This window comes from Nansenia antarctica, assembly GCF_963989245.1.
Source record: "Nansenia antarctica genome assembly, chromosome: 4".
Taxonomy (NCBI): Eukaryota; Metazoa; Chordata; class Actinopteri; order Argentiniformes; family Microstomatidae; genus Nansenia; species Nansenia antarctica.
Window position 1 is genome coordinate 2,296,840 of NC_137689.1, and position 26,883 is coordinate 2,323,722.

Here is a 26,883-nt window from a genome sequence, read left to right on the forward strand (position 1 = left end):
ACACACACACACACACACAGGTTCAGAGAGACATCCAGTCACACATGCGCACACACACACACACACACACACACACACACACACACACACACACACACGTCCACACACGTCCAGCAGGTCTGATATTGGTCTGACTGGATTCGCCTCGAAGAGTAGATGTTAAAAAATATCTTTGGTGTCCAAAACGGTCAATGTATTCGCCCATTAGACTCCCGTTAGACGCACTCTCATTAGACGCACTCACACAAGCCGAACATTTCCGAAGATCACCGGAGATTGCCGAACGCGAGAGGAGGAGGAGCCGAGAAGTGGAGCCGAGCCAGTAGACAGACAGTCACACACGGTGAATGCGAGTCACACATTGCGAACGCGAATATGTTAACGTCCCTGGTTCAGAGAGATGTTCCAAAATATATATTAAAAGGGATAGACTTACTGTCTCTCATCAAAAATGAAAAACATTCGTATCTTTTTCAAGTCTCTCTCTCTCTCTGCGCGCATAAGATGACGATATAGAACGATATTTTTACATTGCGTCGATGTAATCAGATCGTTAGTCAATGAATCGATGTATCGTTACACCCCTACTAATACCAACATCAAAATAGATTGTATGCCTCTACAAATCATATTACACCAGGTAAAATCCGTCACAACTTGGAATAAATCCGTCGCAACTTGGAATAAATTGACGGAAATCCGTCGTAGCGACGGAGAACTTTAATCCCTGCCTTCGCACCCTGCACTGGCTCCCGATAGCAGCTCGCATCAGATTCAAGACCCTGGTGCTTGCATACCAGGCAGCTAAAGGGACAGCCCCTGCCTACCTGAAGGAAATGGTAACCCCCCAAACCCCTGCCCGCTCACTCCGCTCCTCCACCTCGGCTGGCCGACTGGCCCCACCTCCTCTACACAGCAGTCGGGCTGCCCGATCACGTCTCTTCACAACACTGGCTCCCCGCTGGTGGAATGAGTCGTAGACTCAGTCGTAGACTGAAGACCCATCTCTTCAGGTTACATCTTAACTGCTCCTCCTGAGACATCTTCTGACCCTCACCACTATGTCTCCTAAAGACACCCGCTTTCCCCTCTACTGTATCCCTAAGAACTTCTATTGCCCCCCTTGTACTGTTTCTCCGTTTCTCCAGAAAAAAGAAAAAAAAAAAGTTTTAGTAGAAGGCGATAGGGAGAAGGTTTTTCCTTCCATCAGTGGCCCCGGGCCCGAGATAGATTACTCTTCCTGCAACGAATGGTGGATTGCTGATTCACATGCTTAGTATTCAAATGTATTGATTGTAAGTCGCTTTGGAATAAGGCGTCTGCTAAATGCCAAAAATGTAAATGTAAATGGTAGCATACAGCATAAAAGACAGCAAGTAAACAGACAACAAGAAAAATTGAATTTATAAACATTTAAGATAATATTATCTTAATATTAGAAATGTGAGTAAAAGGTTTCTGCTGTAACCATTTCATACTGGCCTGCTGGTTTAAATTAAAATGTGGGTAACTGTCTCCTCAAAGTACGTTTCTTATACAAAACCAGTGTCTAAAATGTAATAATTTCTGAATCAATTAAGCTGAGAAACACACCGTTGTGGGAGTCCAACACAGTTCGTGCACCAGCTGAAAAAAAGAAGAAAACATAAAAATGTGATACACAAATCACATTAATCAGAGTGTCTATTCATTGAAAAATCATGAACGTGAGAGAAGACTGTAGTAAACATGAGTTAACAGAATGACTGGGGGGAGGGAGGGGAGGGAAGGGAGGGGGGGAAGGAAGGGGGGGAGGGAGGTCTTACTGGAGGAGAACAGGTCATGTACGGAGCGGGAGGCGGGCAGGGAGAGAGGGGGGGAGGGAGGGAGGGAGGGGGGGAGGGAGGGAGGGAGGGAGGGAGAGAGGGAGAGAGGGGGGGAGGGAGGGCGGGGGTCGGAGGGAGGGAGGGAGGCGGGCAGGGAGGGAGGGAGGGAGGGAGCGAGGGAGGGAGCGAGGGAGGGAGCGAGGGAGGGAGGGAAGGAGGCAGGGAGGGAGGGAGAGAGGTCTTACTGGAGGAGAACAGGTCGTATACGGTGCGGGAGGCGGGCAGGGAGGGCAGCTCCAGACACTGGGCCAGGCAGGTGAGGGAGTGGGCCCGGACCGAGGGAGAGGCGTCGGAGCGGCGGCCGAACAGCAGGTTCTGCACCAGGAACCTGTGGGGCAGGTAGATGGCCAGCTCTGGGGCCAGGCCGTCTGGACGCTCCTCCTGCTCCAGCAGAGCCATGGCCACGTCCAGCCCAAACATCCGGTAGTTCACCTGAGGTAAGGTAAACAACACAGGTTAGCTCCGGTTAGCTTAGCTAAGACTCAAGTCTAGGACCTTGTAAACACAGTTTAGCTCTGGTTAGCTCAGCTAGAAGACTCAAGTCTAGGACCTCGTAAACACAGGTTAGCTCTGGCTAGCTCAGCCAGACTCAAGTCTAGGACGTAAACACAGTTTAGCTCTGGTTAGCTCAGCTAAGACTCAAGTCTAGGACCTCGTAAACACAGGTTAGCTCCGGTTAGCTCAGCTAAGACTCAAGTCTAGGACCTCGTAAACACAGGTTAGCTCCGGTTAGCTCAGCTAAGACTCAAGTCTAGGACCTCGTAAACACAGGTTAGCTCCGGTTAGCTCAGCTAAGACTCAAGTTTAGGACCGCGTAAACACAGTTTAGCTCTGGTTAGCTCAGCTAGAAGACTCAAGTCTAGGACCTCGTAAACACAGGTTAGCTCTGGTTAGCTCAGCCAGACTCAAGTCTAGGACCTCGTAAACACAGGTTAGCTCCGGTTAGCTCAGCTAAGACTCAAGTCTAGGACCTCGTAAACACAGGTTAGCTCCGGTTAGCTCAGCTAAGACTCAAGTTTAGGACCGCGTAAACACAGTTTAGCTCTGGTTAGCTCAGCTAGAAGACTCAAGTCTAGGACCTCGTAAACACAGGTTAGCTCTGGTTAGCTCAGCCAGACTCAAGTCTAGGACCTCGTAAACACAGGTTAGCTCTGGTTAGCTCAGCCAGACTCAAGTCTAGGACGTAAACACAGTTTAGCTCTGGTTAGCTCAGCTAGAAGACTCAAGTCTAGGACCTCGTAAACACAGGTTAGCTCTGGTTAGCTCAGCCAGACTCAAGTCTAGGACGTAAACACAGTTTAGCTCTGGTTAGCTCAGCTAGAAGACTCAAGTCTAGGACCTCGTAAACACAGGTTAGCTCCGGTTAGCTCAGCTAGACTCAAGTCAGTTTTTTCCCCTCTGCTGTAAGGACTCTCACCACCTGACTCACTGCACTAACCCTGCCAGATGTACTGCACTTTATAGTTGTAAATATTGACTGATTTTGTCTTGTGGTTGTGTGTACATGTCCATGTGACAGTCGTGTGTAATGTGTGTATGCTTGATGTGTTTGACACTGCAGTATTGAGTTTTTTCCATCTGTACCGACAACAAATTCCACCGACCTTGGTTGTGTGGTCATTAAACCATTCATTCATTCATTCATTCGTTCGTTCATTCATTCATTCTGGACCTCAAGCAGTGGAAATCATCAAATCATCTTCTCTCATGTCATCACTCTAGCTTAGAACATTCCATCAACGTCACTAAAGGAAAATCAAGACTTGATTAGTCTACTAGTGCAGTGTTTTTCAACCTTTTTTGTGCCACGGCACATTTCTTACCTTGAAAAAATCCCACGGCACACCGCCATCTCAAATGTTACAAAATGATACATAGTAGCCTATCATATACTTAACATTATAAGAACTTGTCGTTATACTCACTCAGTGCGAAGCCTGGCCCTGTATGTTGGCCATGTATGCGAGCCTTGCGCACAATTTGTCACTTGCGAGCAGCTTTGCGTCATCACACTTCTCAGCAGTTAAAAGGTTTTCAGCTCCTCCCGTAACTCAAATACGCGGGCCGGCACTTTTCCGCGGGACAATCATCGGACCGCCGTATGGAGCAATAACGTCTTATGCTCCGCTCCCATCTCTTCACATAATGCTGCAAATAAGCGGCTTTTCAGAGGTCTTGTATTTACAAAGTTTACCATAGGAACAACAGCATTCAACACATCAGATATCTCCGCTGGTAAAGTCTCGGCAACATAGCTGCTGCTCCATCAGTGCAGACACTTACGCTCTGTTCCACTGAAGTCCTCCTTGTTCGACATACTCTGATGTGATCTGAAATATTTCTTCCCCTGTTGTTTTTTTTATGCAATGTCTTGCAAAAAAGACATTTTCTGTGATTGTGTCTCCATCCACAAAGCGTGCATTGGCCAAGAGTTGAGCCAAGACTCAAGTTGCAAAGCAAACTGCCCACTGCCACGTATCTTCTTCAAAACAACACTTTCGATGTCTGCAGACATGTCAGCAATGCGTCTGGCAATCGTCTTAATCGAGAGGGGAACTTTGGCAATTTCTTTAATGACATCAGAGCTAAGCATCGTGTTCACAATGGCTTTGCAGTCCAGTAATATTAATGTCTCTTAGGGTGTGTTCTCACTAGAACATTTGCTTCACTTGGAATCAGAGTTTTTGATAAAATTCGCTTTGCTCTGCGTCGTTTAGAGCTGTGAGAACGTGCATTCGCAAGTTGCCTGTTTCTGTAGTCTGTGTCCTTGTTTTGGAGTGACGGGTGTTTTGTTTGCAGATTGTGTTTAAGCTTGCTAGGGACCATGGCACCGTTTGATAGCTGTCCACCACAAAGCACAATGGAGTCGGTGCAGCAGGATCTTTCTTCAAATATTTATCCATCTTTGTTGTGAGCAGTGTCACATAAAAATCAACAGCGTCAGATTAAGTTATTAATCGCGCTAACGCCACCTACAGGCCTACCACCTATGCGCAACCATACGAGAGCTGTATGATTCTTTTTTTTTTTTTTTTTTTGCGTCTTCATTTTTCTGGACCAATTAAGTGGAATTTGATCATTTCCCACGGCACATCTGATGATCTCTCACGGCACACTAGTCTGCCGCGGCACACTGGTTGAAAAACACTGTACTAGTGAGACTCATCAAAATAAGCCTGGATTGTTCTTTAGCGACATTGATGGAAACCCCCCTGGTTCTCCTGTAGCTCAAGCCCTGCTACAGAGCTCACACAGGAGAGGCTATCTGTAGCCAGTTTACCTTGGCGTTCCTGGAGTATCCAAACAGCCACTTGATGAAGGCGGCGTAGTCCTCGCTGGGCATCTTCCCCAGCAGCCTGGCCACGGCCTGGGCCCCGTGGCCCCGGTACTCTGCCTTCTCCGCCATCTGACACAACAAACATCACAGAGACAACTGCTTCAGAACAAACCTGTTCTGTCATTTAATCATTTAATCTACCGCCAACTGTCAAAACTGAGATTTACGGTAGTATGTATGTACTCTGCCTTCTCTGCCATCTGAAGGTCCAAACATCAGAAACAACTGCTTCAGAACAAACCTGTCAACTGTTCTGTCATTTAATCTACCGCCAACTGTCATAACCGAGATTTACGGTAGTATCGTGTCTTATCTTAAATGTTTAGGTTAAGTTAACTCACCTGGCAGCAGATGTGTTGCAGGAGGGTTCGTAGTAGTGGCATCACAGCCTCCTTCATCTCATCAACGAGATGACTGTGAACCCATCACAAGGACACATCAGTAGTTAGCTAACAACATTTAGACTAGATACAGTCATACTAAAGGTAAAGAATAGCAGTGTTAGGGTTAGTCTGTGAGTTTATAGATGTGTTTTGGTTTGGTTGCATAGTGATGCGTCTTAAAACGGCACTGCACTGATGATGACGTAACAACTGGACAGGTGACAGCAAGTGACCTGTTCTGACATCCACAGTATTTCTGTCTTCCATTTCCTTTAACAACACCATGTTTAGACCCACTACATATGAAGGAGAGGAGGTGAGGAGAGGTGGAGAGGAGGAGAGAGAGAGAGGAGGAGAGAGAGATGAGGCAAGGGTGGAGGAGGAGAGGAGAAGAGAGGGAGGAAGAAGGAGAGGAGGAGAGAGAGAGAGGAGGAGACAAGGAGGAGACGAGGAGGAGGAGAGAGAGAGGAGAGGAGGTGAGAGAGAGGAGAAGAGGAGGAGAGGAGGTGAGAGAAAGGAGGGAAGGTGAGGAGAGAGGGAGAGAGAGGAGGAGAGAGAGAGATGAGGAGGAGAGAGAGAGATGAGGAGAGAGAGAGGAGGAGAGAGAAGGTGAGGAGAGAGAGAGGGAGAGAGAGGAGAGAGAGGAAGAGAGGAGGAGAGAGAGAGATGAGGAGAGAGAGAGATGAGGAGGAGAGAGAGAGGAGGAGAGAGAGAGGAGGAGAGAGAGAGATGAGGAGGAGAGAGAGAGGAGGAGAGAGAGAGATGAGGAGAGAGAGAGGAGGAGAGAGAAGGTGAGGAGAGAGAGGAGAGGAGGTGAGAGAGAGGAGAAGAGGAGGAGAGGAGGTGAGAGAAAGGAGAGAAGGTGAGGAGAGAGAGAGGGAGAGAGAGGAAGAGAGGAGGAGAGAGAGCGATGAGGAGGAGAGAGAGAGGAGGAGAGAGAGAGATGAGGAGGAGAGAGAGAGGAGGAGAGAGAGAGATGAGGAGAGAGGGAGGAGGAGAGAGAGAGGAGAGGAGAGAGAGGAGAGGAGGTGAGAGAGAGGAGAAGAGGAGGAGAGGAGGTGAGAGAAAGGAGAGAAGGTGAGGAGAGAGAGAGGGAGAGAGAGGAAGAGAGGAGGAGAGAGAGCGATGAGGAGGAGAGAGAGGAAGAGAGGAGGAGAGAGAGAGATGAGGAGGAGAGAGAGAGGAGGAGAGAGAGATGAGGAGAGAGAGAGGAGGAGAGAGAAGGTGAGGAGAGAGAGATGAGGAGAGAGAGAGATGAGGAGAGAAAGAGATGAGGAGAGAGAGAGGAGGTGAGGAGAGAGGGGTTGAGGAGAGAGGAGGAGAGGAGAGAGGGGTTGAGTGTCGCCCGTACCAGACAAAGCTGAGGGTGTGGTCCCTGTGTGTGAGGACGGCCTGGCTGGGCGTGAGGAGGGAGGGGCGTCCCTGCTGCCCTTTGTTCATCATCAGGATCACGTACAGCAGCCTGCGGAACACCTGACGCAGAGACTGCAGGAGATCGACCAGGAACAACAGCTTAGTTCACCAGCTCAGAAAGGAAGCGGCTTCTCAAACACTGACACAGGAACTGGGAAATATTTCTGCACATTAGATACTGTACATAAACTACCTCACTATACATAGCTCATAACTGTACATACCTCTAAACTGCACTGGTGTTTACAACACTACCTCTGCACATACTGTATTACATAGTCACCTATCACTACCATTCTTGTTCTATTCATGTTGTGCCCATATATCACTTTTGGCACTTCTGGTTGGATGCTAAACTGCATTTTGTTGTATAGTACTTGTACTCTGCGATGACAATAAAGTTGAATCTAATCTGATCTAAAAATGGAGCAAAATGATCTTCAGATGTGCTCAATGTAAGTATTCAGTGAGTCTGTGTCAGAAAGGTAGAAAGGCAGAAAGGTAGAAAGGTAGAAAGGTAGAAATGCAGAAAGGTAGAAAGGTAGAAAGGTAGAAAGGCAGAAAGGCAGAAAGGTAGAAATGTAGAAAGGCGTGTACCTCCTTCTCGTCCCCGTGCTGAGCAGAGCAGAGCATGTTCAGGCCGTGGTAGGCCAGCTCAGGCAGGGTCTCCATGTCCTCCACCTCCCTGCCCAGCCTCCCACCAAACCTCAGCTCCCCAGACACCGGCTCAAAGTCTGTCAGCTTCACAAACACCTGAGGGAGGCAAAACCAAAGACAACAAGTTTAAATGTTTTTTGTGCAACTCCTTTCCAGGGTAATGTCATTTCTGAACGGTGAAATCAACATTTACCGGTACATTAAAACCATCAAATTAAAAGCTGAATCTCTACTTAAAACGTATAGTAATGGTTTGATTTAAAATACAAACTTTTATAGTATAGATGTATACATGCACATATATACCTGCACACAGCTGTCATGGCTCTGGGGTTTGTCCTTCAGAGTGAACTTCTGGAGGAGCCGTAGGAGAGTCTGGACCAGCAGGACGACGCCCTCCCTGATCTTCACAAGGTCGTGTGGAGAGAGATGCACCTCCTCTTCCTCCTCCTCATCCTCATCCATCTCCGTCTGTTTAGACTAACACACTCACAATGTTACTGTCAGTCACCTCACACAGAATCACCTGTTTAGACTAACACACTTACACTGTTGGTCAGTCACACACAATCAAGCAAAAACAATATGGAATGAAAACAAAAACACAGAGCTAAAGCGTGGTACACACAGAAAGATTATCTCGATCGTTTTCTGTCCTTGGTCGGAAGGGGGAAGATAATTATCTTTGTGTGTGTACCAGGCTTAAGGCACGTGGGGGCAATGACATATTTCAATGAGCAGACGTGTACAAAAGGATAAGACATGTAACGTTCAGTGTCTAACCCCGTCGTTCTCCTTCCTGTGTGACTTGGGCCGTTTGGCCTGGGAGGCCTGCGTGTCTTTTTTGCGCTTCTTGTTGCAGCTCTGAGGCCAGCAGTGGCTGGACATGCCCAGGCAGGAGTCAAACAGGATCTGGTGGAACACCTTGTTGGCCACGCTGCCTGTGGACCACACACACACACACACACACACACACAGACAGAGACAGAGACAGAGACACACACACACACACGTCATCTACAAGCAGTGTTTCCCCTAGGTTTGCTGCCTTGGGGGGGTGGCATGGACCGTGGCATGGACCCCCCCCCAGGGGGTAAGACCCTGCCTCATACCAGCGTCATGACCAGGGGTGTACTTGTACATTAAGCCGCCTCACGCTACGGAAACAGGAGATAGGCTCAGAACCATCGGTTCTCAAGGGCTACTTACTTATGTGGTCTTGACTACCTGTCCACTTTCTCACCTGGTTCTTGCTGTCTCTCTGGTGTGCCGACACCATCCTGCTCTCTCTCATTCTCTCCCTCCCTATCCTCCTCTCTCCCTTTTGCTGTCAACCAAAAGGTAAACAAAACAGCCAGAGTATTTATAATCTGCTGTGGGCAATCCAGTCAGATAATGTCATTTTGACTTTACTCTCTCACCTGAAAAAAAATCGTATGTCCAACTATAAAAAACGGACATTTCCAATGCTTCAATCAACTGTCCATGTACTGTAAATATGCCATTATGGTATTACCATGAAGCCCAACTCTAGCAGAATAAGAAAGATAGTATATCTACTTTAAGTAAAATAATAAAGTGCCTCCAGTTAGCTCTTTAGCTGGCAAGTGTGCAAGGAGACTAGCTCATCTCATCTCATCACCTCTGAGCTAGCTAGCTTGCTAGTTCTTTGACACTATTTACTAGGGGTGTAACGGATCACCTAACTCACGGATCGGATCGTGTCACGGTTTTTGAGTCACGGATCGGATCATTTTTCGGATCAACACAAAACATAAAAATAAAAATAAAAAGCTTTTTCCTCGAATTCTGTAAAAACACCACTTTTACTGTGTGAAACCCAACAGCATTCAAGATGTCAAAACTGGTATATATATATGTGTGTGTGTGTGTATATACTGTATATATATACATACATAACATATTCTACACTCAAACATTAGGCTACATATTAAACAGAAACACACATTCAACTTAAATGATGCAGTAGGAGAGAGGGAGGAGGCACCTGGTTGCAGCAGTGAATCACTGGGCTCTTTAAAGCAGACAAATAAACATGTTTTATGCCACTTTTAACTAAATAATAGAGTGAAACCTTACTTTAAACATGGTATGAAAACATTGGCTACATTATCAGAAGTTGTCAAGCTGCCTTTTTCGTGCCTCCCGTCAACACACCAGGGTGATGACGCGGCAAATGTGTGGCCATGCTCGTACGACTTTCTCGTTGCCGAACGCTTAAACACCGTAACTTTTTTATCGACCACACTTTGTCCGTCATTGTTATAATTGACAGAGAAGCCAAAGTGCTCCCATACATGGGATTTAAATGACGAGGGAGGCATTTCGAGTTCTTCTCTGTCGCCAACATTAGCAGCACTACTCTACTCGCCATGAAACACTTGGGCTGCGTTCGTAAATTTGGTCTGAGAGCGCCGGAGAGCACACTGGGTCCGACGTCATAAAGGGACCAAGTAATTTGATTGGACAAGAGGCGTTCCATGAATGCTGATCAGATTCCAGAGCGAATTTACGAACGCAGCCTTGTTCTGGATTTTTTTCTTTCATTATCAACCTATCATTGCGCTTTAGAGTAAAACAAAGCACGCAACTGTCGCGTCTATCTTTTCATGGCAACTCTACATTGTGATTTACATGGGATATGTGTGGTGGCCTGGAAAAACCATTCACATGGTGGCATTTTGACATTTTCATTTTTTAATATTTCCATAAATTAGAAGTTCTCAGCTATTCATAACTGGTTGAATGACCGAGATAGCCCTTTATTTTAAAAAGTTATGAGCATTTTAATGTATCATGTCAAAAAAAGTGAAAGGTGATTTCTCCCCCTTTCTCCTCTGGGTCGGGGGAGGAGCCTATGCAGATCGGCCGGTCTCGTTTGTCTGCTTGTGATGCGGTGTTAGTCTGCTCGCCTCGTCGGTATGCGAGGGACAGATCCAATTTTGTGTGTCTTCTAGTTAAGATGTTATTACTTTATGCTTATATTGTGAGCATCAGTAAACTGGCAATAACACAGGTGGAAGTATCGTCTCTCCTTTCGCTCATGTGTGCGTGCGTTGCTTAACTGAGAATGAGGAAATGAGGAAATGAGAATGACCTTGTTTCTCTAGCAAACTACCCACCACAAAAACATAAAAATAAGTACTTTCTCTTTAGTTTTCTTAAAATGTTTATTCACCATAATGTAGTATGGAGTTCAAAGTACTAGAATACCACATAATATCAAAATCGCGATTTCCATCTATTTTTGCTCTTTGCCACGAACGAACGCCAGCGACATCCGACGGGTTTTCCCAGGCCACCACACATATTAACTAATATTAAGTAATATTATTACTTGGTTACATTTTGCAATTGATCCGCGGTACACATGCGTGCCGAACCGTGGGGGGCGATCCGTTACACCCGTACTATTTACACTATGGAACTATAGTCAGACACTTTCTAGTCACGATAATAACGACCAATTTTAACCAACTTTCTCTGTCAGAACACTCAGCAATTATATTTGCTAACATTTCAACTTGCTTACTTTCAATCTGCAGACATCACAGCCGGCAAAAACTCTCGCGTCTCGCGTGCACACTTGCGCAAAATCTTGTATTATTCTCCAGCGCTGGCACAGCGAGAAGTGTGGAGATAGGTCTGGCTATGCGAGACTATGGCGGACTAACGTTCCCAACGAGCCTATGGGCTTGCCACTCGCCAGATTCTGGTTGGGTGCGTTTAAAAAACACGGATATTTTAGCCTGCTTGTCAGATGTTTGGTGTCTACGTCCGTAATAATTCCTCTTTCTTGGGGGGGGCGGGGGGTTCCGTTGGGAGGGCGGCCCGCCCCCCCAAGGCAATGGTAGGGGAAACACTGACAAGTGTTCGCTCACATTTATAAAAGTCTTACTCAAACGAGGAAAAAGTCCTTACTAAATAGAATGTTGTTTTTTTTTATTCATAAGGCCGATACGTTCATGAAAACAAGACTTCAGAATATTGATTGCCGCCCCCCCCCCCCCCCACACACACGCATGCGCACACAGACGCACACAACCCCCCACCCTCTCTTTTCACACATAGGTTAGTTATCTTTGTTTTTATTTATTTTATCTTCTCTGTCTTTGCCGTTCTCATGTATTGTATGTGTTGTTCTGTGTTGACCCAGTGGTGTATTTCTGTTTATACAACAGTTAGTTCCGACCAAGTAATTTGATTGGACAAGAGGCATTCCATGAGTGCTGATATACAGTATAACAGCACTGGGACTTTTAACTACCGTATTTTCCGCACTATAAGGCGCACTTAAAAGCCAAAAAATAATAATAATAACGACAGTGCGCCTTATAATCCGGAGCGCCTTATATATGGATCAAAATGTAAAAATTACATGACCAATATTTTTTTTTTTTATAATAATAAAATGTTTCAGTACGACTGGTAAACTACAAAGCCGCACCGCTTGCAGCATTACGGTAATCAGTAAACGACGGCCGCCATCTTGGAATCTCCGCGAATGCTATGCTATTGTTATGCTATCATGTGCTCTGAATGGATGCCGTACTCACCCAACTGTTCAATTCGGACACTGAAGAAGAATAATTCAAGGGATTCGTGGACGAGGAATGAACTGAAAAAGTGAGCTTTACGTGTTATACATAACTGAACAATGTTGAGTTATGCACTAACGTTTGATTTAGTGGTATCAGACTGTTTCTTTTACTACGTGTTTACTGAAATAAAGTTTGAATGTTTGACTGAATTGAATTAATGAACATCTCATCCCTCTGTCTCCATGTCATTGTAGAACACCCATGCCTTTGGAATGTGAAGCTTGAGGTCTACAAAGACAAAGACATCTTAAATGAAGGAGGAGAACCTGACGAGACGGAGGATAACATCCTGTCCTTTTCTTCACAGTTGCCCGTGTATCATAGGCTTTAGATTTTGAACTTAAGATCACTCTGATCATTACGTTGTTATGAACCCCAAGAGAAGAGAGAACATTATCGATGGCAATAGATACGTTTCCGACGACACAGTATACCTAACGACAATACTATCAGACTGTTTCTTTAACTACGTGTTTACTGAATCAGGGAAAAGTTCCCCTCCACGTTTGGGAGAAGAGTGAACAAGGCTGGGAGATATTGTTAATATGTTATTGTTAATATTGTTAATATTGTTAATATGCACATTAACGTTTGAACAACGTTACCATGGGAGTGAACGGAGTTGTCAGAACGCTTAATAAAGTTTGACTTTATCTGACTGTGTTGTTGACATTCCCTTTAGCACAGCTCCATCTAGTGGATGCATAACGCAACCCCAGTCCAAAAAAAAAAAAACGACAGTGCGCCTTATAATCCGGTGCGCCCTATATATGAAAACATTTCTAAAATAGGCCATTCATTGAAGGTGCGCCTTATAATCCGGTGCGCCTTATAGTGCGGAAAATACGGTATATGTATCACTCTGCCGCACAGATGTTCTACTAAATGACCGTTAATTAGACTACATGTTTGTGTTCAGGTTACTAGGCAACAGTCCATTTGAAGTTCAGTTGCGGAACTATTTTTTGTTTATTTTTATGATTAAATAAACAAACAAAGCATAATCTGTTGTCGCTTATTACTGTTAACTAATAACTCGTGCTGTAGAACTGTTGTATAAAAGCCTGCTGCCTCGTACCTACGACCCAATCACAGCCGTGCTGATATTCAGTATAACAGCACGACCTTGAGTGTGATATTGCTTAATTAAATTAGAATTTGTTCTCAATTGATTTTATCAGGTAAAATAAAGGCCATCTCACCTGGGATCCCCAGCAGCAGCAGGTAGAGGGCGGCGGCCTGCAGAGCCGCCAGTCTGTGTGTGAAGCCGGCGGTCTTGGGCTTCCCTCCCAGGACGAAGTACGACAGGACCGCTACCAGAGACTTGGCCGAGACGCCGTTCTCCCCGAACACCGTCCAGACGCTCTAGAATGCAGAGGCAGGATAGGGTCAGACACTCTAGAATGCAGAGGCAAGGATGGTGTCAGTCTAGGGAACAGCACTGGGTAAATGGTAAACGGACTGACTTACATAGACTGACTTATACAGACTGACTTATTCCAGAGCGCTTTACAACGGCCTCTCATTCACACATTCACACACACATTCACGCACAGTGTCTTGCTCAAGGACACCTCGATGTGGCCAGCCGGGGTTCGAACCGCCGATCTGCCGACCTTGCGATCATTAGACGGCGACTCTACCTCCTGAGACACAGCCTCTACCTCCTGAGACACAGCCTCTACCTCCTGAGACACAGCCTCTACCTCCTGAGACACAGCCTCTACCTCCTCAGACACAGCCTCTACCTCCTGAGACACAGCCTCTACCGACTGAGCCACATCCTCTACCTCCTGAGACACAGCCTCTACCTCCTGAGACACAGCCTCTACCTCCTGAGACACAGCCTCTACCTCCTGAGACACAGACTCTACCTCCTGAGACACAGCCTCTACCTCCTGAGACACAGCCTCTACCTCCTGAGACACAGCCTCCACCTCCTGAGACACAGCCTCTACCTCCTGAGACACAGCCTCCACCTCCTGAGACACAGCCTCCACCTCCTGAGACACAGCCTCTACCTCCTGAGACACAGCCTCTACCTCCTGAGACACAGCCTCTACCTCCTGAGCCACATCCTCTACCCCCTGAGACACAGCCTCTACCTCCTGAGACACAGCCTCTACCTCCTGAGACACAGCCTCTACCTCCTGAGACACAGCCTCTACCTCCTGAGACACAGCCTCTACCTCCTGAGACACAGCCTCTACCTCCTGAGACACAGCCTCTACCTCCTGAGACACAGCCTCTACCTCCTGAGACACAGCCTCTACCTCCTGAGACACATCCTCTACCTCCTGAGACACAGCCTCTACCTCCTGAGACACAGCCTCTACCTCCTGAGACACAGCCTCTACCTCCTGAGACACAGCCTCTACCTCCTGAGACACAGCCGCCCCCGGTACTGCACCCGGCAAGTTATCATGTTACTGGACCCTTATTTCAACACAACTATATCATGCCATCACACTGGCAACACACATTAACTACAAAACACAGCCCGGCCATGACATAGTGGGGGCCTTGAGTGGGGCCTGTCCAAACATATCTAGCAAGCCATCACACAAAAACACAGACAGTTTCCTTACCTCAGAGGAGGCTCCGTCCTCGGTGGCGTAGGGCAGCAGGCGCTTGTACAGGCGGAGGAAGGCCTTGGGTCCGGCTCTGCTGATCTCATCCTCCACGCCCACGTCCAGCGGCTCCGACTCAGTGAACTCAACATCCCAGACAGTGTCAACCCACCCTGTGTACAGAACACACCAGAACATGACATCACTGGTACAGAACACACCAGGACATGACATCACTGGTACAGAACACACCAGGACATGACATCACTGGTACAGAAAACACCAGGACATGACATCACTACAGAACACACCAGGACATGACATCACTGGTACAGAACACACCAGGACATGACTACAGAACACACCAGGACATGACATCACTACAGAACACACCAGGACATGACATCATACAGAACACACCAGGACATGACATCATACAGAACACACCAGGACATGACATCACAGAACACACCAGATGACATCACTACAGAACACACCAGATGACATCACTACAGAACACACCAGGACATGACATCATTACAGAACACACCAGGACATGACATCATACAGAACACACCAGGACATGACATCATACAGAACACACCAGATGACATCACTACAGAACACACCAGATGACATCACTACAGAACACACCAGGACATGACATCATTACAGAACACACCAGGACATGACATCACTACAGAACACACCAGGACATGAGATGTGCCTAAGCGTGTGTGACAATCAGTATACTGTATGATGGAAACTAATGACTGTATTATTTTCTTAATGTATCTTTTAATGTTAGTTGATAAATCTATAGATTTTTATATATATTTACTTTATTGTTATCTGTATAGTATAATCGTATAGCAATGCTTATATTATTTAGTTATGTTGTTTATCTTTGTCCAATGCCTCTTGGATTGTATGGTTTATTCTTTATATTATTATAATATATATTAGTTTATATTATTGCTATTGGGTGTTTTATTGATGACTATTGTTCTATTATTGTTTGGCATACAAGTAGGCTGTGTGGGCATGTTAAAGCACTTTGAGCTGCGACGTTTGCACGAAAAGTGCTATACAAATAAAGGTTATTATTATTATTATTATAATAATGGGGGCCAGAGTGAAATATACTTGTGTAAAGTAAACCTCACAGTGTTGTCGACTTGTTGTAGCTTTGGCACAGTGTAACCAGGGGGGTATTCCATCAACGTCACTAAAGTAAAATCCAGGTTTATTTTTTATAAATCTCGTGTGATTTATCAAATTAAGCTTGGATTTTTCGATGAATCTTACGAAAATACCCCCCAGATGTGTTCCAGCTGTCGTGTAGCCTTGTAGCTATAGCAACTTTCTGATCTGGACTAATAATGGAACGTCATCAATCAATGCCAATGTTAACGGTACATGTTTGCTATAGAACGCGATTTATCTTGTTGAAGACATGCATGCCTTACCTGAGGTGAATGTGTGTGACTAGCTAACCTGAGGTGAATGTGTGTGACTAGCTAACCTGAGGTGAATGTGTGTATCTAACCTGAGGTGAATGCTAGCTAACCTGAGGTGAATGCTAGCTAACCCAGACCACAACAAACGAGCTGTCAGGCAGTGTCTCCTCAGCCTGTTAGCCTGTTAGCCAGGCAGCTACACAACAGACGTGAAGTTACCTGACACGGTAACGCAGAGAGAGAGAGAGAGAGAGAGAGAGAGAGAGAGAGAGAGAGAGAGAGAGAGAGAGAGAGAGATATAGAGAGAGAGAGAGAGAGAGAGAGAGAGAGAGAGAGAGAGAGAGAGAGAGAGAGAGATACCCGGGGGATAGAGATGAACCTTACCGTCAGGGATCTCTTTCAGCTGCAGAAACTCCAGCGCTGCCATCAGCTCCATCTTCCTGCTTTCAATCTGCCCGCCAACACAACCGGAACCTCAACAGACACACCGACGTACTGACGTACTTAAGTACTGGGCGGACTGACGTACTGGGCGCGCGTTCGGTTATGTTCGCGCCATGAATACTGCGTCAAACTTACGCACACTTTTCTTCTTCTTCTTCTTTTTAATTTGAATGGCGGTTTGCGACCAACTTGAGGCGCATTACCGCCACCTACCAGACTGTGTTTGGAGGGTATATTTGACAGGGAAAACTAAAAAAATTAAAGAAATAAACAACATGCATTTTGACTGCACTTAAACTACTAGGCGTACTATTATTATACAAATAAAGTTGTTATTATTATTATTGTTATTATTATTGTTATTATTATTATTATTATTATTGTTATTGTTATTGTTATTATTATTACATTTACATTTACATTTCAATTTTTGGCATTTAGCAGACGCCTTATTCCAAAGCGACTTACAATCAATACATTTGAATACTAAGCATGTGAATCAGCAGTCCACCATTCGTTGCAGGAAGAGTACTCTAGCTCGGGCCCGGGGCCATTGATAGAAGGAAAAACCTTCTCCCTATTATCGCCTTCTACTTAACCTTTTTTTCTTTTTTTCTTTTTTTTCTGGAGAAACTGAGAAACAGTACAAGGGGGGCAATAGAAGTTCGTAGGGACACAGTAGAGGGGAAAGCGGGTGTCTTTAGGAGACGTAGTGGTGACTGGTGAGGGTCAGAAGATGTCTCAGGAGGAGCAGTTAATTATTATTATTGTTATTATTATTATTATTATTATTATTGTATATGCTTTAAGTTCGCATTTAGTCTATGCCTATACAAACATGTTGTATAGAATAAAATCATATATGACCTGAATTGATTAATCTGGAAATTATTCAAAGGGTTAAATTGATTAAAATGGAAATTATATACTCTGACACAAAAATATGCATGTCACGTCATTGCACGTCAAGCACTTTGAGCTGCAACGTTTGCAGGAAAAGCGCTGTACAAATAAAGTTATTATTATTATTATTATTATTATTATTATTATTATTATTATTATTACTAACGTACGAGGCGCGCACTTATGTTCTTCGGTTATATTCGCGCCATCAATACTGCGTCAAAGTTACGCACAGTGTTCTTTTTCTTCTTCTTCCCTGTTGGATTTAACGGCAGCTTGCATCCTCAACGTGTCACTACCGCCACCGTGTGGGTTTAGCTAACTACTACATCGTCCAGCTCGTCATGCTCTGACACAGCTGGTGAAACCGATACAGAGGCTTATATTTAATGTTATTAGCTAAATGTATTCCTTTTAGCGACCTCACAAATGTGTAGTACAAATAATAGTACAATTATACAAAGCAAATATTAGTTCATATGTATTATTATTATTTGTATACATTTTAAAAAAAAATAGATTATACTTTGAAGTGAATAGGCACAAAACATTGCCTCTCAACTGTCACCATGACCACGCCAGTCGGAACGCAGGTCAAAGGAATCTAAACGTATATAATATAATAATATCATTATTATCATTGTTATTATTATTATTATTATTATTATTATTATTATTATTATTATAAACGTGTGTATATATAGTTGGAATATTAGCCAATCATGCTACTGTCAACGTATTCCTTTGCTCTGTCAAGGCAGCGTGATGTCAGCGAATTATTATTATTATTATTATATTTGTATACATTTTATTATGAGTATGATATCATATACTATATTATATAATAATAATAATAATAATAATAATAATAATAATAATAATATACCTTCGCTGCCTTGACAGAGCAAAGGAATACTTTGACAGTAGCATGATTGGCTAATATTCCAACTATATATATACACGTTTATAATAATAATAATAATAATAATAATAATAATAATAATAATAACAATAATAATGATTATTATGATTATATTATTAGCATGATATAATATACTTTACCACTTTGAGCTGCAACGTTTGCAGGAAAAGTGCTATACAAATACCAGTTATTATTATTATTATTATTATTATTATTATTATTATTATTATTATTATTATTATTATTATTATTACATATGTATTATCTATGAGTGAAGGCAGGAATCTCTTTATTGCACGCATGCGCGCTACAAGAGGAAGCTGTAGAAGTGTCACATTGCTCCACTGTTGCGATTGGAAACATTCAACTGTCGTTTCTCACAGCAGCACAGAACACCTGCGGAGGGAGTCGGTGAGAGTACATGTAAGAACCGACCCGGGATCTGAACCAGGCTGCAGGGATCTGAACCAGGCTGCAGGGATGAGCTTCTTTGGTTTGGGCCAGAGTGCAGAAGTGGACCTGGTTCTGGACGGGAGGAAGGACAGAAACGCGCTGCTGTACGACGGGGAGACGGTGTCCGGGAGGGTCCACGTGACTCTGAGACACGCAGGGAAACGGCTGGAGCACCAGGGCATCAAGGTCCAGTTCATTGGCCAGATCGGTGAGTTGAGAAGGGAAGGGCCCATATATGTTTATATATAAAGCCCATATACATATGTTTATATATAAAGCCCATATACATATGTTTATATATAAAGCCCATATACATATGTTTATATACATAAAGCCCATATACATATGTTTATATACATAAAGCCCATATACATATGTTTATATATAAACAATATGTCACTGACAAAATATGCTGAACTGTCAGCGAACATTTGGACACATGTATGAAGATGACACTATCGTTTTCGCAGTGTAATTTTTACTATATATATATATATATAGCGGCCGTTAACGTACTAATTGAACTTCTGTCTGTAGCCTGTAGTATCAATTGCGTCTTGAATTCTTCGTGCCTCGTTCGTAAATTCGCACTGAGAACGCCGGAGCGCACACTGGGGTCAACGTCATAAAGAGACCGAGTCATTTGATTGGACAAGAGGCATTCCACGAGTGCTGATCAGAGTTCCAGAGCGATTTGACGAACGCAGCCCCTTGTGATGCGACGTAACAGCCAAGACGTCGATCTCGTGACATAACGCGACCACAAAGTCCGTTGAGAGAAAAAAGAACGAGAGAGAGAGAGAGACAGAGAGAGAGAGACACACAGAGAGAGAGAGAGAGAGAGAGAGAGAGAGAGAGAGAGAGAGAGAGAGAGAGAAAGAGAGACACACAGAGAGAGAGAGAGAGAGAGAGAGAGAGAGAGAGAGAGAGAGAGAGAGAGAGAGAGACAGAGAGAGAGACAGACAGAGAGAGAGAGAGACAGAGAGAGAGACAGAGAGAGAGAAAGAGAGACACACACAGAGAGAGAGAGACAGAGGGAGAGACAGAGAGAGAGAGAGAGAGAGGGAGAGAGAGAGAGAGAGAGAGAGAGAGAGACAGCAGAGAGAGAGAGAGACTTATCTTTCTTCCTCTGGCCCACTTTGAAGATGATTACATTAACATTTCATAACTCTAAAGTAATGCATGACATTGTTATTGGCAATAGCCCACATGAGCCTGCGTTTTATTCAGAGAAATTCATTGTTTTGGTTGATACACCTGTTGCATTTGAACTGCATGGGCCTTTCAATGTATAGTGCCCATATATAGCTCTATACGCCGACAGTTTGGATTTGAAATCAAACAATTACTATGAGGTTAAATAATAATAATAATAATAATAATAATAATAATAATAATAACAATAATAGTTTTATTGCCATGCAATCAACTTGTCAGTCAATTGTTGGAATTTGGTATTTCTTGCTCGAGACACAGGGTCAGCCATAGTCGGCGCCCCTGGAGCAATTAGGGGTTAAGTGCCTTGCTCAAGGGCACATGCAGCTCCCTCCTAAGGCGGGGCTCGAACCAGAGACCTTCCCCCTGCTAGCTGGCCTCTCGAATCGATAACCTTGGAGGCATACAATTCTGATGCATCAAACAATTTGGAACCGGTTCTCAATTCCCATCCCTACGAGGTAGAGCGCCTTCTAATGATCGCAAGGGTGGCCGATCAGTGGTTCGAGGCCCCGGCTGGCCACATGTCGAGGTGTCCTTGGGAAAGACACTGAACCCCAAATTGCCGCCATTGGTGTGTGAATGTGTGTGTGAATGGGTGAATGAGAGGCCGTTGTGAAGCGCTTTGGATAAGGGCGCTAGATAAGTGCAGCCCATTTACCATTTATCAACAGCTAACGTGTAACTCGTGCTATCTCCTCCTGACAGAGCTGTACTACGACAGAGGGAACCACCACGAGTTTGTGTCTCTCATCAAGGACCTGGCGCGGCCCGGGGAGCTGACCCAGTCTCAGACCTTCGACTTTGAGTTCACTCACGTGGAGAAGCCCTACGAGTCCTACACGGGCCAGAACGTCAAGCTACGGTAGGGTGCTGTCTGCAGCTGGAACATACATGTAAACGGACTGACTTATATAGCTCCTTATTCCAAAGCGCTTTACAACGGCCTCTCATTCACCCATTCACACACACATTCACACACCGATGGCGGCAAGCTACCATGCAAGGCGCCAGCCCCGCTCACTGGGGGGATTTTGGGGTTAAGTGTCTTGCCCAACGACACTTCGACATATGGCCAGTCGGGGCTCGAACCGCCAACCTTGCGATTATTAGACACCGACTCTACCTCTACTCTACTAGACTTACACACAAACCTACAGGTGGATCTGCTCAACAAGGCTAAATCATTCATTCATCCTCCCTCTCTCTCTCTTTGTTACAGACAAATAGACAGGCCGACACACACATACACACACACACACACACACACACACACACACACACCCACACACACATGCACATGCACACGCGCGCACACACACACACACACACATACTGAATGGTTTGCTAAAGCAAACAGAGTTTAGACACCGACACACACACACACACACACACACACACACACCACAGACACACACACACACACACACACACACACACACACCACAGACACACACACACATATTGAAAGGTTTGCTAAAGCAAAAGAACACAGTTTGGAAGGTTGCCATCTTTTATGTCTTCGATTGTCAACATTGATTGTACAGTATAATATATTATAGTAGGGCTACTCAGGATAGTGTGACACTTAAATCAATGATAATAATCAATAATAATCGTCAATAATAATCAATAAACTTGAATCTAATCTAATCTGATGCCACATGATTTCTACTGAAACTCATCAACATTTGAGTCATATCAGAATGATCTGGGAACTTCTGAAGTGTCCATTGTGTTTATTTATAGCCTCATAAGTAGCTGAGCTGGTTTTCTCTCTCTCTCTTCTCTCAACACTCTCTCAGCTACTTTCTGAAGGCGACGGTGAGCCGCAGACTGAATGACGTCAGTAAGGAGATGGATATCGTGGTGCAGACACTCAGCACCTACCCAGAGCTCAACTCCTCCATCAAGATGGAAGTCGGGATCGAAGACTGTCTACACATCGAGTTTGAATACAACAAGTCCAAGTACGACTGATAAGCATCATGTGTAGTGGATTTAATCTGGTTTCTTCTCTATTGATATTGAATATTGAACACAAGGAGATTGATCAACTTAGCTTGAAGCCTTTTATTAATAAAGTTACATGACAGCAGTCTAGAGTTTGCAAAGTCCAGAGCCTCAGAGCCCAGAGCCCCGTCCTTCTCAGAGCCCCCCCCTTATATACAAAGTCGACACCCTTTATGACATCACTAATCTCGGCAAACAAATGTGGTGACAGGAAACTAGACTTAGGAAGTGCGCAACCAGTCAGTGGCGCTGTCCCGAGGCAGACTGTCCCCAGGCAGACTGAGTCGTTAGCTACGATTTCCCAGAATGTAGAGATACAGACTTCAACTCTCAGTATATTTGATATAAAACTACAACACACGCATTGTTTTACACTCGTTTTACATTACATTTAGATTTACATGTTTGGCATTTAGCAGATGCCTTATTCCAAAGTGACTTACAATCGATTAATTTGACTAAGCAAGTGAATCATCGATCCACCAGTCGTAGCAGGAAGAGTAATCTAGCTCAGGCCAGGGGCCATTGGCAGTCTCTGTGATAGAAGAAGAAAGCAAAAAGATTGGAGAAACAGTACAAGGGGATAGTAGAAACCTCATATTTGTTTAATGGCTACATATTGAATGGTCATTTTATTATTTCTGAAGAAGTAACAGGACATACAAAGTAGCTAGTGTGGCTACAAAGCAACAGACTTACTTTATATTGATTCTGTCTTTAACTGTGATAATAATTTGAATATCACATGATATATTATCTTTTTGACATGGGCCCTAACCCTAACCCTCTCAAATACTGTTTCTGTTTCTAAAACCAACAGGTACCATCTGAAGGACGTCATCGTGGGGAAGATCTACTTCCTGTTGGTGCGTATCAAGATCAAACACATGGAGATAGACATCATCAAGCGTGAGACCACCGGCACCGGCCCAAACGTGTACCATGAGAACGTCACCATCGCCAAGTACGAGATCATGGATGGGGCGCCGGTGAAAGGTACAGGACGCTTACATGTTACAACTCATCACAGCGCCACTCTAACGGCTAAAACACACATAGGATTTGTTTAAATCAACACTTCCGCTATCTGCTTCAAAGCAGAAACCCTATGTAGGCTATAATTATATTATGTTAATGAGTTAAAAGAACATCAGGTGAAGGGCATTTTTCTCTCTCTCTGTCTCTCTCTCTCTCTCTCTCTCTCTCTCTCTCTCTCCTCTCTGCCCCCCCCCTCTCTCTCTCTCTCTCTGCCTCCCCTCCCTCTCTTTCTCTGCCTCACCCCCCTCTCTCTCTGCCTCCCCCCCTCTCTCTCTCTCTCTCCCTCTCTCCTCTTTCCATCTTGCTTATGTTACGATAAAATTTGCGTGAAATGACATCAACAATAGCTGTATATATAGCTATATATATATAGATCAATCAATGGCTGCGTTCGTAAATTCACTCTGAGAGCGCCGGAACGCGCACTGGGTTCAACGTCATAAAGGGACCAAGTAATTTGATTGGACAAGAGGTGTTCCCATGAGTGCTGATCAGATTTCCAGAGCGAGTTAACGAACGCGACCGATGTTTACCTTCCAGGGGAGTCCATCCCTATCAGGCTGTTCCTGGCGGGCTACGAGATGACGCCCACCATGAGAGACGTCAACAAGAAGTTCTCAGTCAAGTATTACCTCAACCTGGTGCTCATCGACGAGGAGGAGAGACGCTACTTCAAACAGCAGGTACGGACGCACGTTTACCATCATCATTATTAGTACATTTATATTTCCATGTTTGACATTTAGCAGACGACTTTAAGCAGACTCCAAAGCGACTTACAATCGATACATTTGTCTAAGCAAGTGAATCATCAATCCACCAGTTGTAGCAGGAAGAGTAATCTAGCTCAGGCCAGGGGCCATTCGCAGTCGTCGTGCTAGTTTTTTGCTTTTTTAAAATAGAAGACACTGGATAGACATTACAAGTACAAGGGGGTAGTAGAAATCTCAGGAGAAACAGTATAGGGGAAAGCAGGTGTCTCTGGAGACAGTGCAAGGGGGTATTAGATGTCTCAGGAGGAGCAGTTAAGGTGTAGCCTGAAGACTAGTAGTAGTAGTAACCTGTTGTTATTGTTGTGTCTTATTGCAGGAGATCATGTTGTGGAGGAAGGGGGACATCGTGAGGAAGAGTATGTCCCACCAGGCCGCCATCGCCTCGCAGCGGTTCGAGGGCTCGTCCAGCGCAGAGAAGGCCCTGGCGCAGGCCCGGGAGGACAGCAGCTAGGCTTGCTGGGGGTGTGTGTGTGTGTGTGTGTGTGTGTGTGTGTGTGTGTGTGTGTGTGTGTGTGTGTGTGTGAGGCGTTGGTATGTGTATGAACATTTGTAAGCAAATCTCTCTAGTTTGATAGTGTGTCAGCCCGTCAGTATATGTATATGCGTATATGCAGTATATGCGTGTATGGATCTATGAATGTGAGAGTCCACCCTCGCTCTCTTCATAGTTTATCTCAAGTTGATGAGGGATCTGTCCATCAACTGCAGCTGATTAAGTGTCTTAAGAAAAGGGATGAAAACAGAACTCAAAGAAAAATATCTCATGGTATATTGTATATTTCATTCCCCTTTTGCCAGATAACATGGCCGCGTTCGTAAATTCGCTCTGAGAGCTTCGGAGCGTCCACGTGACTGGCTCTGGTCCAATCAAATTACTTGGTTCCATTGTGACGTTGATCCCAGTGTGCGCTCTGGCGAATTTACGAACGCGGCCCATGTTGTGAGCAGCATTGAAAAATGCACCAAAACAGTGCTAAAAGTACTTTGGGTTGGTTATGAGACTGTGGCGGGACAGATTAGCCTAGCCAGGCCCGCGGGCCACGGTCTGTCTATGTCTGGGGAACACAGCACACCTCCATGGAAACAACCATGTGGAATTTGTCATCCAAATATTAATTATTTCTAAAAATAACTTTTTCATTCCATTAACAAAAATAACATCACATTCCAAGCTTTGTATTCACCGGTAGATGTAGAAAAAGATAAAATATTCATTTTTTAAAGATGTTTTTTGAATTTTGTCATTTTACCAGCATTGTACACTGTTTATGAAGCCTAGTGGCTCACATATTTGCACTAAGATAAAAAAATAAATAATATATAGTATATGTTTTGTTTCTCCCAAAATGTTAAAAGCCTTTTTGGTGTCAAGCTGGAGTTGATCATAATTATCCTAGACACCTCTCTGTTTTGGCCTTCTTAAAAACAACTGGTGAATTAGGATTCTCTTTTTTTAAGTTCCACTTAGAATCCAGTAATATATTCAGTATTACAACTGTATTGTATCATGATAGTCAAATGTAAGACAACCAGCAGTGACATACCAGGCAGCTACTCTGTTTTGGCAGTGCATTTTGATGAGGAGCGCAGGTGTTAATACTTGTTGGATTAAAAGTGAAACATGTAATTTTTCGTGTTGCTGCCCTCTGGCCACACCGAAAATGAGAAAGAATGTTTTCTAATAGTGGCAGATATGTACATATCCATGTGAACAACCAGCCTGCAAATGGTACTTAAAGGCCAGTGTGCAGCCTCGACACCAGAGTGCTTTGGCTTGACTGGACGTTCTTTATCATGTGATCTCATTTCTTGGTCACTACCAGTTTCTCACGGCTATTAAGCGTTATTTTAAAGGTGAATCCGGCAGTTTTGCGCTTTGCTGCCCTCTTGTGGCCACACTGAAAATGTGGAAAAACGTACATATACTATTTTTTCTAATAGCAGCAAATGTGCATATCCTTGTAAACAACAGCACAATTTTACAGCTCAAATCTACATATCATTGCCAGCGTTGGTTAACTTTGTGCCTAAAAAGGGTTTACTGCCAAATATTTTTGTTATACAGTTCTCAGAACAGCTCATGTTTCATGTCTATCACAATTGTACACCACGTTTGCTCATTAAAGTGCAGTTTATGTATCGCTGTGTTTGATAATGTGTGCCTTTCACTGTAGGTCTGCTTTGAGCTCGTACAAAGAAACAAAGAATGTGTGAGATTATATATTGTTTGTCAGAATGGGGTTTTGTATTTTACTGTTTAACTGAACTTTACAACTGTCAGTTACAACCCTGTTGATCACCTGGTTAACAAACTGGAAATGTTCAGTTAGGATGTAAACCAATCAGATCCCTGGGGGGTTGTCATGACTACCAATCTAAGTGTGAGCCTCAAACTGTGACGCACAGGAAATTAGATGTATTTTTATGATATTCATTTTAAGTAACTACACCATACACCATTTTAAAGATTAACATTTTATATGTAAGTATGTTATACTTTTGCTTTGGCAATAGGTTTGATTCATTCACAGGTTTGATTCAGTTCATTGTTGTAAATAAAAGGAAAATAAGAGGAAAAGGTTCTGTATGTAATGTATTTTTTTTGTTTCTTAACTGAAAAGAACATGTATATAAACAACATAATCTTTTACAGTATGAAGCTATTTTGCAGTTTTTCTGTGTAGGAGGCAGGCTAATTTACAAGCGGCCAACTAGTGGTCGTTGTGTGTAAATAGCAGCTTGAGCTTTGTAAAGAGGGAGGTTTTTGACCCCCGAGGCGGCTCTTTTAGTAGGTAAAAAAGGCACGGCTGTTCTA

At 44.2% G+C, this 26,883-nt stretch overlaps 2 protein-coding genes across 2 annotated transcripts in view; one reads left to right on the forward strand and one right to left on the reverse strand.

Annotated features, from left to right (window-relative positions):
• ncapd3 (non-SMC condensin II complex, subunit D3) overlaps positions 1-16,743 on the reverse strand; it is a gene marked incomplete at both ends in the record, with an annotated part of 39,714 nt that extends 22,971 nt beyond the window's left edge. Inside the window, 11 exons of the mRNA XM_080528065.1 lie at positions 1,594-1,626; positions 2,051-2,297; positions 5,146-5,271; positions 5,544-5,616; positions 6,937-7,070; positions 7,596-7,751; positions 7,962-8,126; positions 8,439-8,596; positions 13,480-13,642; positions 14,866-15,020; positions 16,692-16,743. Of these exons, the coding sequence (XP_080384191.1) occupies positions 1,594-1,626; positions 2,051-2,297; positions 5,146-5,271; positions 5,544-5,616; positions 6,937-7,070; positions 7,596-7,751; positions 7,962-8,126; positions 8,439-8,596; positions 13,480-13,642; positions 14,866-15,020; positions 16,692-16,743 (1,462 nt within the window). The remainder of the gene's footprint in view (positions 1-1,593; positions 1,627-2,050; positions 2,298-5,145; positions 5,272-5,543; positions 5,617-6,936; positions 7,071-7,595; positions 7,752-7,961; positions 8,127-8,438; positions 8,597-13,479; positions 13,643-14,865; positions 15,021-16,691) is intronic.
• A 2,275-nt stretch (positions 16,744-19,018) lies between these two features.
• On the forward strand, positions 19,019-26,589 carry vps26bl (vacuolar protein sorting 26 homolog B, like). The gene is made up of 6 exons (XM_080528339.1): positions 19,019-19,237; positions 20,953-21,109; positions 22,050-22,214; positions 23,078-23,253; positions 23,836-23,978; positions 24,385-26,589. The coding sequence occupies exons 1-6, from the start codon at positions 19,057-19,059 to the stop codon at positions 24,517-24,519; spliced, it is 957 nt and encodes a 318-aa protein (XP_080384465.1). The 5' UTR covers positions 19,019-19,056; the 3' UTR covers positions 24,520-26,589.
• Positions 26,590-26,883: the final 294 nt, after the last annotated feature.